The following is a 13,300-nucleotide window of genomic DNA, read 5'->3' on the forward strand; positions in this document are numbered from 1 at the left end:
TCGGGGTTTTGGAATGGAAGAAATTTTATGAATGTAAGTGATGAATTTAAGGACATTTAGATGAAAGAAATTTAATGTAAAATTTTATTTGTTATAAGTCTTGTAGTGTAAATTAATTAAGATTGAACACCTTAATATAATTAAATAAAAATTAAAAGTATTAAAAGTTACCTTATTTAACTCTTTTATTTTTAGAAAAAAATGACTCATTTATTTGACATTTAATGTTTCCTATGTATATTACATTTTGATTGGTTGATATCATGAGAGGGTAATTACTCTCTAAACAAGAGAGGGTAACGTAGGCCTCACCACATTTTTTAGATGTTTTTTGCATGTTTTTATGTACACCTATAAAATTCCTAAAATGTATGCATGTATTTTAAACAGAAAATAAACTCAATTATTTTTATAAACATGTTATAAACCATGTTCATTAGATTTTTTGACATAGAATCAAGCTAATTCAAAATTTCAAACTATGATGTACCCGTAATATTTTCCTCAAAAGCAAAATGTACCTGTAATTGTGTACTGTCATCTAATATGACTTCCCTATTTTGTCATTACATATCGCTACTTTTGAAATGTAATTACAGTATATAACAATGAAGTGATGTGATTAGAGGAAGCATCTAAAAAAATTTATCTGGAAAATTAAACATCTAAAGCGCGTCCCATTGCTTTTTTGCACTCTATGGACCCCGCATTCCACAGCATTTTCTGTGGAGATTAGATTAAAGAGACTGGTCATAGAATGGCAAAAATAAATGCAGCTGAAACTGAAATTACAACAAAACAATATCAATACCACCACCCAAATTAAAGGCAAACCCACAGAAATGGAAAGAAAACAAAGTTAGATTTCAAACTTACACACCAAGCCTCCTTTCAACAACAAAGACCAAGTCTTCTCTCTTTGACCAAATACTTGCTACTTGGACTTTGTAAAGGCAACAATTTTTACACTTGCACATGCACATAATAGCATATATACCATACCATGTCTTCCATTATTCCATTAAGATCAATATTTTTCATGCACATAGTAGCATACCATGTCTTCCATTAAGCTCAATATTTTTCACAAATCAAATATATAAACGCGTGCATTTGCAGAGACTAATTTATCGAACTGAACAACAAAATTAGGGAATGCATTAATTAGGTTAATTAAACTAAGCAAAGATACAACATTGTTTGGAGTACTACTTCATCATGATGATAAAGGAAGGAACTATGTAACATAAATTACACAGAAAAATAAAAAAGAAAAAGGAAATTCTACATCCATTTCCATATCCACTCCCTTCCCTTTTTCCCAAAATTTACAATGATATCCTCCTAAAACTACTTACCCAAAATTCAATCCCAAACCCACGAGGGGCAAAAAAGGAAAAAGCGAAGGACATTGTCGTCATTTCAGTTTATCACATAACTTTCCATGAAGATTCAAGAGTGGGAAAACAACTCGAGAAAGTTTCAAAATCTAAACCTGCAGAACCAAAACCAGCAGCATCTTCACCAATGGGCTGGCCGAAAGAAAGTGGGCCCAGCCCAGTCATTTCAGACCCATCAGAATTGGAACCCACCATTGTTTGTTGCTGGTGGTGGTGGTGTTGTAGTAAAAAAGCTGACGTGTCAAGCGTCGGTAAACACCCTCCAGCAGTCGTAAACCTCCCTCCTCCGGTAACTCCCACCGCCCTATGAGGCTCCGGTTTCACCAACGGCGCCATTGAAACATTCGACCCCGCACCAAATCTCACACCAGTAACCTGCTGCACCATCTGCCGAAAATTCGCCGGGTCTGCCGTGATGAAAGTCGTCTGCGAACGCTTCGAGGCACGTGACTTCCGTTTCGAGATTTTCCCAGCGGCAACACGTTGACGCTTTGGAGCGGAATCATCAGAACCAGAGAGACTAGAAACTGTTGGAGTGGCGGTGGCGGTGGTGGTGGTGGTGACGGTGGTGGTGGTTGTAGTGGCGGAGTCGGTTTTGATGAGATTTAAAAAGGGTGAAAGAGCGTCTTCCGGTGAAGAAGAAGAAGAAGAGAGTGATTTGTGAAGAGCTTTGGTTAGGGTTTCAGCATCACGAGCTATGTAATCAGATAGCCACGTGTCAGTCATAGCTGGACGGTACATCCATGATTCAATGCTAGCTGCTAAATTATCTGATGATGATGCCATAGCAATGAAAGTGTTTTTGGTTACACTATAGTGTAACAACAGTGATGGTAGTGTTGTTGTTGTAAATGAAAGTTTGAAAGTGTAACGAAAAGAAAGAGAGAGAAGGAAGTGAAATTGAAATGGGGGGAAGAAGAAGGGAAAGGGAGAGAAGGAGATAAATAAGGGCGGTGGAGGGTATTTTGGGAAGAGAAAAGGAAGAGAGAGAAAGAAACCGCGTTGTTCGGGGGACGAGAAGACACGCGTAAGATTGTCCGTACATGTGTATGAGGTAAGCTTGATGTTGATGCTGAACTTGGTTTGGCGGACTCTTGCTTTACTTACCATCAATTTTATTTTATTTTATCTTAAATCAAATCAAATTAACGTAACGGTATTCCTTGATTTGATTTCTTTTTCTTTTTGTTATGGAAATTAATTACTCCCTTCCGTTATGTAACCATCCATTTGATTTTATATTTGTCCATAAATGTAAACTCTTTTTCAAATTACTATCATTTATTATTTTTTCTAAACACGCCCCTAATTAATATTACTACTAACTTGTCTTGAAATATGTAAAGTCAAATTTAATACACATACAAACAAATGACAATTTGGTAATATTAACACACAAAATAGACACATTAATTACACTAACAACTTTCCTTAAAAAATGTGAAAAAGACAAAGAGGATTTACATATAGAGACGGAGGGAGTATAAAATTACACCCAAATATGACAGAACAATCTTTTTTTGGTAGTGAGCATAATTTTTTTTTTGACGTTATATATATATTTTTTTGGTAGTGTATCACAGGACAATCTAGATGATTAACGTTAATTACTATTTTATTTTATCAGAGGGTTTTGAGAATAATTGTTCCATGTAGCAAGATCTATTCAAGATGTTTTTTTTTTTTTGAAGGAAAGAGGTTAATTTCTTCAAATAAATACTCTTTTATAAGAGCTGGTTTTAGATAAAATTTCGATCATATGCTTAAGAGAAACAATTATCTATCAATTGTGACGCATTATATTGATAGATGATTAACATTTTTAAATACACGGTTGATTAAGTTTTGTCGGTAAATGATTTTCTTGAGAAGTGTTTAAAGACATTGTTAAATTGTTAAGAGATTTTAATTTTTAATAGAAAAAATATAATTAATAGATCCATTTTGTAACACCCCGTTTTCCCAACGTAAAAATTTCATAACAATTATCGAGTTTTTCATCACAAAACGGAATGTCACATTTCTTAAAAATCATAAATGGAATAAATTAATATTTATCCTTCAAAATTCAATCAACAATCAATTAATACTTTGCAGCGGAATTATTCATCATCTAAAATAGTCTTTGGCACGCAGGCCTTATCATAAAAGTCTCATAAATCTTAGTTCAAAAATAATTCTTAAACTTCTAAAGCAATACGTAAAGGAACGTAAAATAGTATTAAAATCCTCATCCCGTTATGTATCGTAGCATCTAAGGACATAGTGAGAGATAGTCACCCACGACCACAACCTAATCTTGATTACCCGCAAGTTACCCATACGAAGAGCAACATTTTCAAGCGAAGGGGTGAGATTTCTCAAACAATAATATCAAGCTTATAAATCATAAATTACATTTAACAACTTAAATATCATTAACATATCTTAAACTTCATTAACTAGCATCATTAATCTCCTACATTAGTCATATACTTCATCTTATATCATCAAATAATAATCACGCACATCATCACATATATTAATCACAAACATGATCACATATCGTCAAATATTAATCATAAACATCATAGCATTATCAAACATAGCATTATCATAATCAACTTTATAATCAAATTCATAAACAACTTCATATTCAAATTCATAATCAAAATATCATCTTTAAAACATAAGCAAACATCATCTTAAAATCATCGGACATCTTATTCAACTCAACACTTGACTCGACGATGCGACTCAACTTGACAATGCAACTCTTAACGTCTTAAATCATCTTGAATCATCATGAAAATGCAAATGCATGTGGTACCAATCTAGGGCATAAGCCCTCGCCGCTATTGAGCAAAAGCTCCTAGGGCATGAGCCCTCGTCTCCGGTTGAGCAAAAGCTCCATCGTCGTGGTTGAGCAAAAGCTCCATCGTCGTGGTTGAGCAAAAGCTCCAGGCATCAAGCCCCCAACATAATTGAGCAAAAGCTCCAGGGCATCAAGCTCTCAACTTTGAATGAGTATGCATGGACTTAACATCTTACATCTTAGAAACTTCATGAACATCCTATAACTTCTTGACTTAGACCGGCATTTTCATCTTAAATAAGACTCGGCGGTATATGCCGCATATAAATAATTCATCTCATATCAGCATCATAATACAACAAGCATCAAATGATAATCAACATCTTAAACATCGCATCAACATAAGCATCATAATTAACACATATTAAAATCACACATCTTCCAAATAGTACTTCATTATATAACACATCTTTAAATAGCATCATTATCAAATACACATCATTAAATAGCACTTCAGCTTATACATCATCAATTAATACATCATCATCAAATAATTCACAAATTTCTCTTAGTTATAATTTCTCAAATTACTTATATAAATTCCTTCATTCCTGCTGTCCCTTACGTGAGGCCATTAGTTACAAAATGAGGTTAAGAAAGTGGTCCCTGTCACGGTTCATGCTAATTCCTTATATAAATTACTTATAACCATTATAAAACTATGGAGATGCAATTTCATTAACCTAAAATAATAACTACCAATTACCAAGACCAAGTAAGATGGTAATTAATAATCCATTTACATTACTATGTATTCTAGCCTTGCAGTATCACGTGTAATAATAATAACATATACATATACTAAAATAAAATCTAACTTACACTATTGTTTTCTTCCCACTCAACTCTGCTTAAGGTTATATTATTTTTTCATCACAGACTCTCATTTATCAATCGCTACTTGCTATCAATCTAAGATTAAGTCCAAAGCTAATCATAGTTCAATTCAATCCTTCAACATAATTCCATTCGCACTCTCAAGAACCAATCCAGGCCTAACTTTATTTAACTAAACATATACATATGTTTCGGTACAACCTTTCTCATTATATTAAGATCACTACAGTCTTTTATTTAAATCATAAACCAGAATCGATCCCGTATATACCATAACAAAAATTCAACAGGAAAACATCACAATTAAGAATTAAAATCAAACATATAAATATAGCATCACAAGTGAACATAATTTTAACAGGATCATCAAAAGAATTAAGAAAACAACAGAAATTAGCAACCCTTCACTACACACATGAATACACAACCCTTATGATGAATAAAACTCCCCTCACATCTATTCAGCAGTTTTCCATCATCTAATCATCAATTCTCACTCAAACCCTAATTTCTCATAATCTCACAAACTCATCCCAAAACATGTTAGATGCAATCTAATGATCTACGTACTTAATATTAGTGGAAGATAGTCTCACCCTTACCTTAGATTGTTTTTCCGAAATCAAAAACGGCGTTCTTTGTTCCTAGGGTTCTCTCTCTCTCGAGTTCTCCTCTTTCTCCTCTTTCTCCAAAAAGCGGTTTAACGTAAAAACTCTTTCTAATCTAAGCTTCCTTATTTATAATACTAATCACTCTTCCTAAATCTATTTAGGCCCAATAACTTATTCTTCTTTCTATTCTAACCTCCAATTCTACTTACACTAATAATTCTCATATTCTAATAAATAATAGAATAATGCCACATAATAAAATACCAACACCTCACATATTTAAAATAAATCACATAAATAGACTCCAACTTAATAAAAATAATTAAATAAAAAGGAGGGCGTTACACATTTCGTGGACAGAATAGCACTAAGATGAACAATAGCTTGTGGAAGGATTTGCAGGTCATCGTTGGATCATGAAGTGGCTTACTCTCGTAGTGGATCCAATCCATCCATTATTCATTTGAATCATGTAATTATCTTTCAATTTCGTGATTTATTTTTTTGTTGTTGTTGTTGTTGATGTTGTTGTTCAATCTTTGATGAAAAATACCTAGTTACGAGTTTAACCTCCATTGACGGCCTCCGCTTGCTCCTCCATCTTCACTAACATCATCCATCAACTCGTCTATGTTCTTCTTAGAGATATGCTGTTCAAATTATCTCGCGTTTCAGCTTCTCAATTGCTTATCTCAAATTCGTGTTTGGTTTTTTTTCTTCTTCTTCTTTTGGGTTCTAGATTTGTTTATTTCGATTTTGTCTTAGCCGGTCATCTCGTATTCATCTATGGTCAATTCATATTTGTTTCAATTCAATTCTAGGTTTAATTCTTTTTATTCAATTCCTAGGTTCGCGTCACTCTTCGTCTTGGGTTTATGCTCCTCACCGGTTTGTTTTGTTATGTGTGCCCCGAAGGTGAGAAAATCGTAAAAAAGTGGAAGGGGTGTGTGTATGTGTGGGTGGGGGTGGGAGGAGGGGGGTTATCAAGCCTGTGATGCACTTAGAAAATTATTTTTTATATTCAACCATAGTGAGTTTAAGGTGTATATTAGGAACAAAGAAAATGGCACAAATAATTTGACATTGGTTATCAAAACAATCATCAAACATCATATAAGAAGTAGCCAACAATCATTTATAAGTTAAATTAGCACAAACTATCATTTGTCAAAGTCCGTCTATTTTCTCCAAAGTTCGTCTATTTTTCATTTTCACATAAAAACCAAGTTACATGATCATATCAGTCCTACCTGGTTATTCTATGTCCATTATTACAGAAAACAAGTCACGGCCTCATCATTTCATACAATAAAAATCATTATTCGATTATTTCAAATTCATGTTCATTTCTCACTCAAAGTTCGTCTCAAATTGATAAAACCATTTCAAATCCAAGTAAAAGATGTTCCAAAGCAACTTTATTAGTCAAAACATCATAAAAGGAACACTCGGGGATGTCCGGAAATAACCCCAAAGACCTAGAACGCGTAGAACTACGCATGCAGTTGCGTTGCTCGCAACGACACGTATAGGCTTGCCCAGCCGAGCTCCACAGATAGGGAACCCATAAAATGGGTTCCTCTCGGGAACTCACACTAAAAACACCCTAAAATCCCATTTTTGATCCCAATTGATCCAAATTTGTTGCACAAACTTCATCAACAAATAACATATGTAAAAAGAACAATTTAAACACATTAAACTTGGATTCATATCATCAATTAATCAAATTTTCATAATCATGATCATTTTTCACAAAGATTCCAAAACCTCACAACTAACATGAACAATTCATAACCCAACAATGTTAAAAAATACTCAATGATTCAACAAGTGATTTAAGACATGTTTAAACAATAATCATCAACAAATTATTAGTTTTCACACAAATAAGCAAAATTCTCAAAACAACTTACTCCCTTAGGTCCTATTTATAAGAGAAAGTTAGGTCAACAAAAGTTGATGTATCTAGACTGAATTTTTAACTAGATACATCAACTTTTGTTGACTCAAATTTCTCTTATAAACATGATCAGAGGGAGTATTTCAAATCACCAAACTTGAGTTTGATCACATAAACAAGTCAATCTCATAATTTTCATCATACCCATAATTATCACTTAATTTCAAGCACGAAAATTAACACACATAATCATCAATTTCATAAGTTGAGCAAATCAAACATGACCCAAAAGCTAAAAAAGTGATTATAGCTTATTATGAGAATCAAACCTATCCTCCTTACCTCAATTTCCTAAAACTTAAGCTAGAACTTCAATCTTCTCTTCTATCATTCCTCCTAGCTTTGCTCCTCTTCTTCCTCTTCTAAGATCTTCTTCTTTCTTCCTCTTTTCATTATCTCTCTATTCTATCTCTTTAGCCACCTCTTGTGAAATTTGTAAAATGAATGCTCAACCCTAATTTCTTACTAGAGTTATCCTTATGTACTCTCACTAATGGGTTAGGTTTCCCTCTCTCTTAATGGGCCAGTTTGTTTTGGGTGATAGGATAAGGAAAGATTGATGAAAGGATAGAAAGTAGATGGATTGATAATCTTTCCATCCTTTAGTTGCATTTTGAGCAAGGAAAGAAAGTTGTTATTTGGTGGGTCCCGCATCCAAAACCTTTCCTCCCCGATCCGCGAAGAAAGTCTCGGGGTGCATATTCACTTCCTCAAAATTACAAAATAACCCTCATCTTTGAAGACTATTTTTATTGCATGTGTACCTTACATCATTTCAAGTGCTTCCCACGTGACATGGCTTCAAGCTCTCATATATATATATATATATATATATATATATATATATATATATATATATATATATATATATATATATATATATATATATATAAAGGGATCACACTATTGTCAATTTTTTTTTTAAATGACATAATTTTATTTTTTTATTCTACGTTTTTATACTAATTTTTAATATAAGGGCCTTTATGTCATTTAATAAAACCATAACTTTCTTTCCTCTCATTTTCTTTTCACTTTCACTAATACCAAACAACTAAAAAATTATCACACTTTCCACTCACTTTCTACTCACTTTCATTCCTCCATCAATCTTTCCTCATACAATCTATCCTTCCTCTTTCTTCTCTCATCCAAACAAAGCCTTAATGAGCCTAGTAACTTTTCTCCACTCATTACAATGTTACTACAAAATTCACTTCATTAAAACCTCCCATTAAATACTCATACACCACCATCTAAAATAATTACCCCAAGTTACTACTAATTCTACTAAAATACTCACCACACCAAAATTATTAAAATATCCTTTACTTTAAAATGACCAAAATATCATTAGTCCTAAAATGACTAAAATACCCTTCTCGTCTAAAAATTCACTAATCATAAATCAAACACACAAACAAACAATTAAAACTATTTCAAGTCATTCAAATGTATGTCAAAATCTAATCTCACCCCAAGATGAACTTGATTTTGATGTAGAATTTTTCTCTTCCTTTGATGACCTATTTATTGAAAGAAAATACTCATTAACAATTTTCATTAGATAAATCTAAGACTGCTCTGGAAAATTTTAAAAAGAAAAAACCTTAAATAAAACAAATTAAATGACCATGACACACACATAAAATGTCATTGAATTTTAATAGAACTTCTACGTTTAGATTTTGAAAATAAGCTGAAATAATTTCTCATGATTACCATGATCAATTTTTCAACCTTTCTGATGTATTTCAAAACTTGATTGCATCCACATATTAACATTGAGTTTTAGCTTTTAAGGTCTTTATTTTTTTGGGTAGTAAATTACTTAACACAAAAGAGACAAACTCAAACATATTGATCATTAAAACTGGACTGAGTTTCTAACTATTTTTGAAGAATTATTAGACACGACAATATTTTTTTGAAAAGCATGAGTGGTTACTGTTAATAGATAAGATTTCTATTTATAAATAGATTATTTGCAATTCAAATTTTCTATTTATAGAATGAAATATTAATCTTTTGACTAAGTGATCTTTGTTCATCCATAGTTTAAAAACAAGGGAAACTAAGATTGAGAAAAAAAAATCTCAAAAACAACTCAAACCACATTACATGAACTTTTTCACAATACCATTTAAACTAGGATTTTTGACGGTGCAAGCAAGGGTGTGAATTGGATTACAGTAATAGTTCCCGTTTATGAATCTTGAGTAGAAATAACTAGTGAATGAGTGAGTGAAAAAAAGAATATAATATGAGAGGTTGGTGAGGTGGTATGGTACCGTACTGAGTGTTGACTATTGAGATTGTTTCAACTTTGACAGTCAAGGGCGTCCTCCTCCTTCACGCGTTAACTCTCTTCCCAATTTCCCTTTTCTTATTTACTTCTTTACTATTTCAAGTTCAAGAACTAACATCGTATATATAAGTATTACTTTTTGACTATATGATTTTTTAATAGGCAACTTTTTTTTTTTTTAATATCTTATAAACTGTTTTAGATTGGGCTAATGCTCATTAGTTTTATGGGTTGGATCACTTCTCATCACTAACGCATACACGGATTATATCATAAACACTCCCTAAATCCACTAAATCAAGACCGTATAAACATGACAACAAAACCCGTCTCTCGTCCACACCGGGCTGCCCCTGCCCCGAATTTAACGGGTAAAAGCCGATTTAACCGAGTGTGTGTGGGGGAGATTAGGGTTTTTAGTACGGGGGCGTCGGATGCCTATACCCGCACCGCACCACCCACGCTCCGCACCCGCATTTTTAAATTTACTTTACTAAATTTTATAATTTTATTTCCATAAACACCAACCTATTTTAATATATTATTACTCTTTAGAAACATGTTTATTATAATTATTTTGCTCTTTTGAAAAAGTTTATTAGATCTTTAATTATTAATATAATTATTGTTTTTTGTTGCTATTAAAAAAATGAAAAATTATACATTTTTTTTAAATATTTAATAAAAAATAGAGTTTTCACGAGGTGGGGACGGGGCCGGAAAACCCGTTCCCATTAGAGGTCAAGTTAAGTGTCCAATTTCTACCCCCAATATAGTTTGGGATAGGGGCGGGTGCGGAAGCGGGGGCGGGGTCGGGGATGCTTAAACCTCGCCCGACCCGCCACGTTGCCATGTCTAGATGACCACATAAGCTAATATGAATCATTTAAATTGGATCCAAGACTAGCTAGTCATGATTTTCTCACAGTGTCCTTTAAGGACAACTACTCCATAAGAGTTTGATAATTAGTAGTAACCCTAATCCTTGACTATAAAGACTAACTCATAGTCTCTTTACACACAATTCGATAGCCTTCTCTAAAGGAAAAAACAAATAAAAATTCTATGCGGTATCAATAGAGAATTCATCTCTTTCACTCGACCTCTCGTTTTTTTAAGGCTAAAGTGCAACTTTGGCCCCCTAAGTATGAAAACTACAATTTTGGCCCCTAAGTTTTAGCCCCATTGCAAATTTGGTCCTTTTGGTCAATTTTGACCGGTCAATGCCCATGTGGCATGCCATGTGGGTAATTATTAAATTAAAAAAAAAATAAAAAAAGCCACTTAATCATTTTTTTAATTAAATAAATAAAAAATCTAATTAAAAATATTTAAAAAATCAGGAAAATTTAAAAAAATGATTTAAAAGAAATAAAATAAAAATAATGAAAAATTCTGAAAAAAATTAAAAAGATTAAAAAATTCTGAAAAAAATAAAATTTCAAATTTTTCTGAAAAAATTAAAATTTTGGAAAAATTCTAATTAAAATTTTAATGAAAAATAAAAATCCTGGAAAATATTTAAAAAAATTTCAAAATTTTCATTGTAATATGCATATTTCGAAATTTTCATTGTAAAATTCCCGGTTTATAAATACACAAAAATTCCCGGAAAAAATACTAATAAAAATTTCAAAATTTTGAAAAATACACAAAAAACCTAAGCTCGGTTTATAAATACACATATTTTTTTCCCTTATTCTCGGTTTATAAATACACAAAAATTTCCGGTTTATAGATACACAAAAATTCCCGTAAATTTTTTTTTGAAATAAATACACCGAAAAACCTAAGCTCGACATATATACTAATGAAAATTTCGAAATTAATTTCAAAAATTTCATTTTTTTAAAAATGATTAATCTTTTTAATTTTTTCGAAAATTTTTAATATTTTTTTCAATTTTTTTATTAATTTTTCATTTTTCCAGAATTTTTTAATCTTTTTTATCTTTTTGTCATAATTTTTCACTTTATTAGATTATTTTATTTTTTTAAATTTTCAAGAATTATTTTATTTTATGTTTCAATTTTGTTTATTAATTTTTCATTTTTCCAGAATTTTTTAATATTTTCAGAATTTTTTAATCTTTTTAATATTTTTCAGAATTTTTCATTATTTTTATTTTATTTCTTTTAAATCATTTTTTTCAATTTTTTTATTAAGTTTTCAATTTTCCTGATTTTTTAAATATTTTTAATTAGATTTTTTATTTATTTAATTAAAAAATGATTAAGTGGCTTTTTTTATTTTTTCAATTAAATAATTACCCATGTGGCATGCCACATGATCATTGACCGGTCAAAATTGACCAAAAGGACCAAATTTGCAATGGGGCTAAAACTTAGGGGGCCAAAATTGTAGTTTTCATACTTAGGGGGCCAAAATCGCAACTTTTTGAAAGATAGGGGGCCAAAGTTGCACTTTAGCTTTTTTTAACTAATCTATCCCTCTTCATGGCACACAAGAGAGAATTCGGATTATTCTAACTCATCTAACCTTTAACTCAAATCAATTGAGTTACTCAATTCTAAGAAGCTAATTATTTGATTAATACAACATTCATAAATTGACAAAAATCATACAAGATTTATGTGGGTCACGCATTGACATGGCGACCAACGAACAGATTAACAAAGAAATTAAATAAACCGATATAAACACGACATTAAAATTAAAATATTTCTACACTTTTGGGGAGCACTAGTTTTGGAGCCACGTATACTCTGATGATGTCTATTTTATTTTTTGGACGTTACCAATCTTGTCATCTTCATTATAAATATTGATTAAGATATGATAAGATGTATTTCACATCCTTAATATCAATTCATTCTAGCTAGCTATTTGTTTTAACGTGGATATGCCTTTGGCTTGACCTATTGATGTATATATGTCTTATTCTTACCAAAGATTGGAATTACTCAACTACACAAGAAAGGGTTGGTTTTAATTTCTTAATTGGATTTGAATCAATACTATCAAGTAAGTACTTTTTCTTAACCTTATCTGTGTGTTGTGTTTGATTGGAAAAAAGTATATCAACCTTTTCATCAGTACTTGGTTTGGTTTATTCAGATAGAGTAATGATATTTTGACAACCATTTGATGACAACTTTTGTGACAACCTTACTTTCCTTTCTTCTCATTAGTCAAAAACAATAGAGAGAAAAAAGAAGAGAGAGGATAAGTACATCATGTGAGTATGGGAGAGAAAGTTGTACAAAAGTTATCATAAAATGGTTGTACAAATATCATTTCTCATTCAGATATATCAATGTTGAATTGTAATCTTATCAATTTACTATATACTACATCAATATATAC

General features: G+C 31.6%; 1 protein-coding gene across 1 annotated transcript; it reads right to left on the reverse strand.

Moving 5' to 3' along the window:
• Window positions 1–1,136: 1,136 nt before the first annotated feature.
• Window positions 1,137–2,374, reverse strand: LOC146909536 (VQ motif-containing protein). Its single transcript, XM_085723844.1, has one exon. The coding sequence runs from the start codon at window positions 2,184–2,186 to the stop codon at window positions 1,431–1,433; it is 756 nt and encodes a 251-aa protein (XP_085579970.1). The 5' UTR covers window positions 2,187–2,374; the 3' UTR covers window positions 1,137–1,430.
• Between the last annotated feature and the right edge of the window lie 10,926 nt (window positions 2,375–13,300).

This window comes from Medicago sativa, chromosome 7 (assembly GCF_051527215.1).
Source record: "Medicago sativa cultivar Bolivia chromosome 7, Bolivia_mono, whole genome shotgun sequence".
In the NCBI taxonomy this organism is placed as follows: Eukaryota; Viridiplantae; Streptophyta; class Magnoliopsida; order Fabales; family Fabaceae; genus Medicago; species Medicago sativa.

Bases quoted from the DNA above. Each gene is read 5' to 3' on its own strand.
- LOC146909536 (XM_085723844.1), bottom strand. From the start codon at position 2,186: ATGGCATCATCATCAGATAATTTAGCAGCTAGCATTGAATCATGGATG.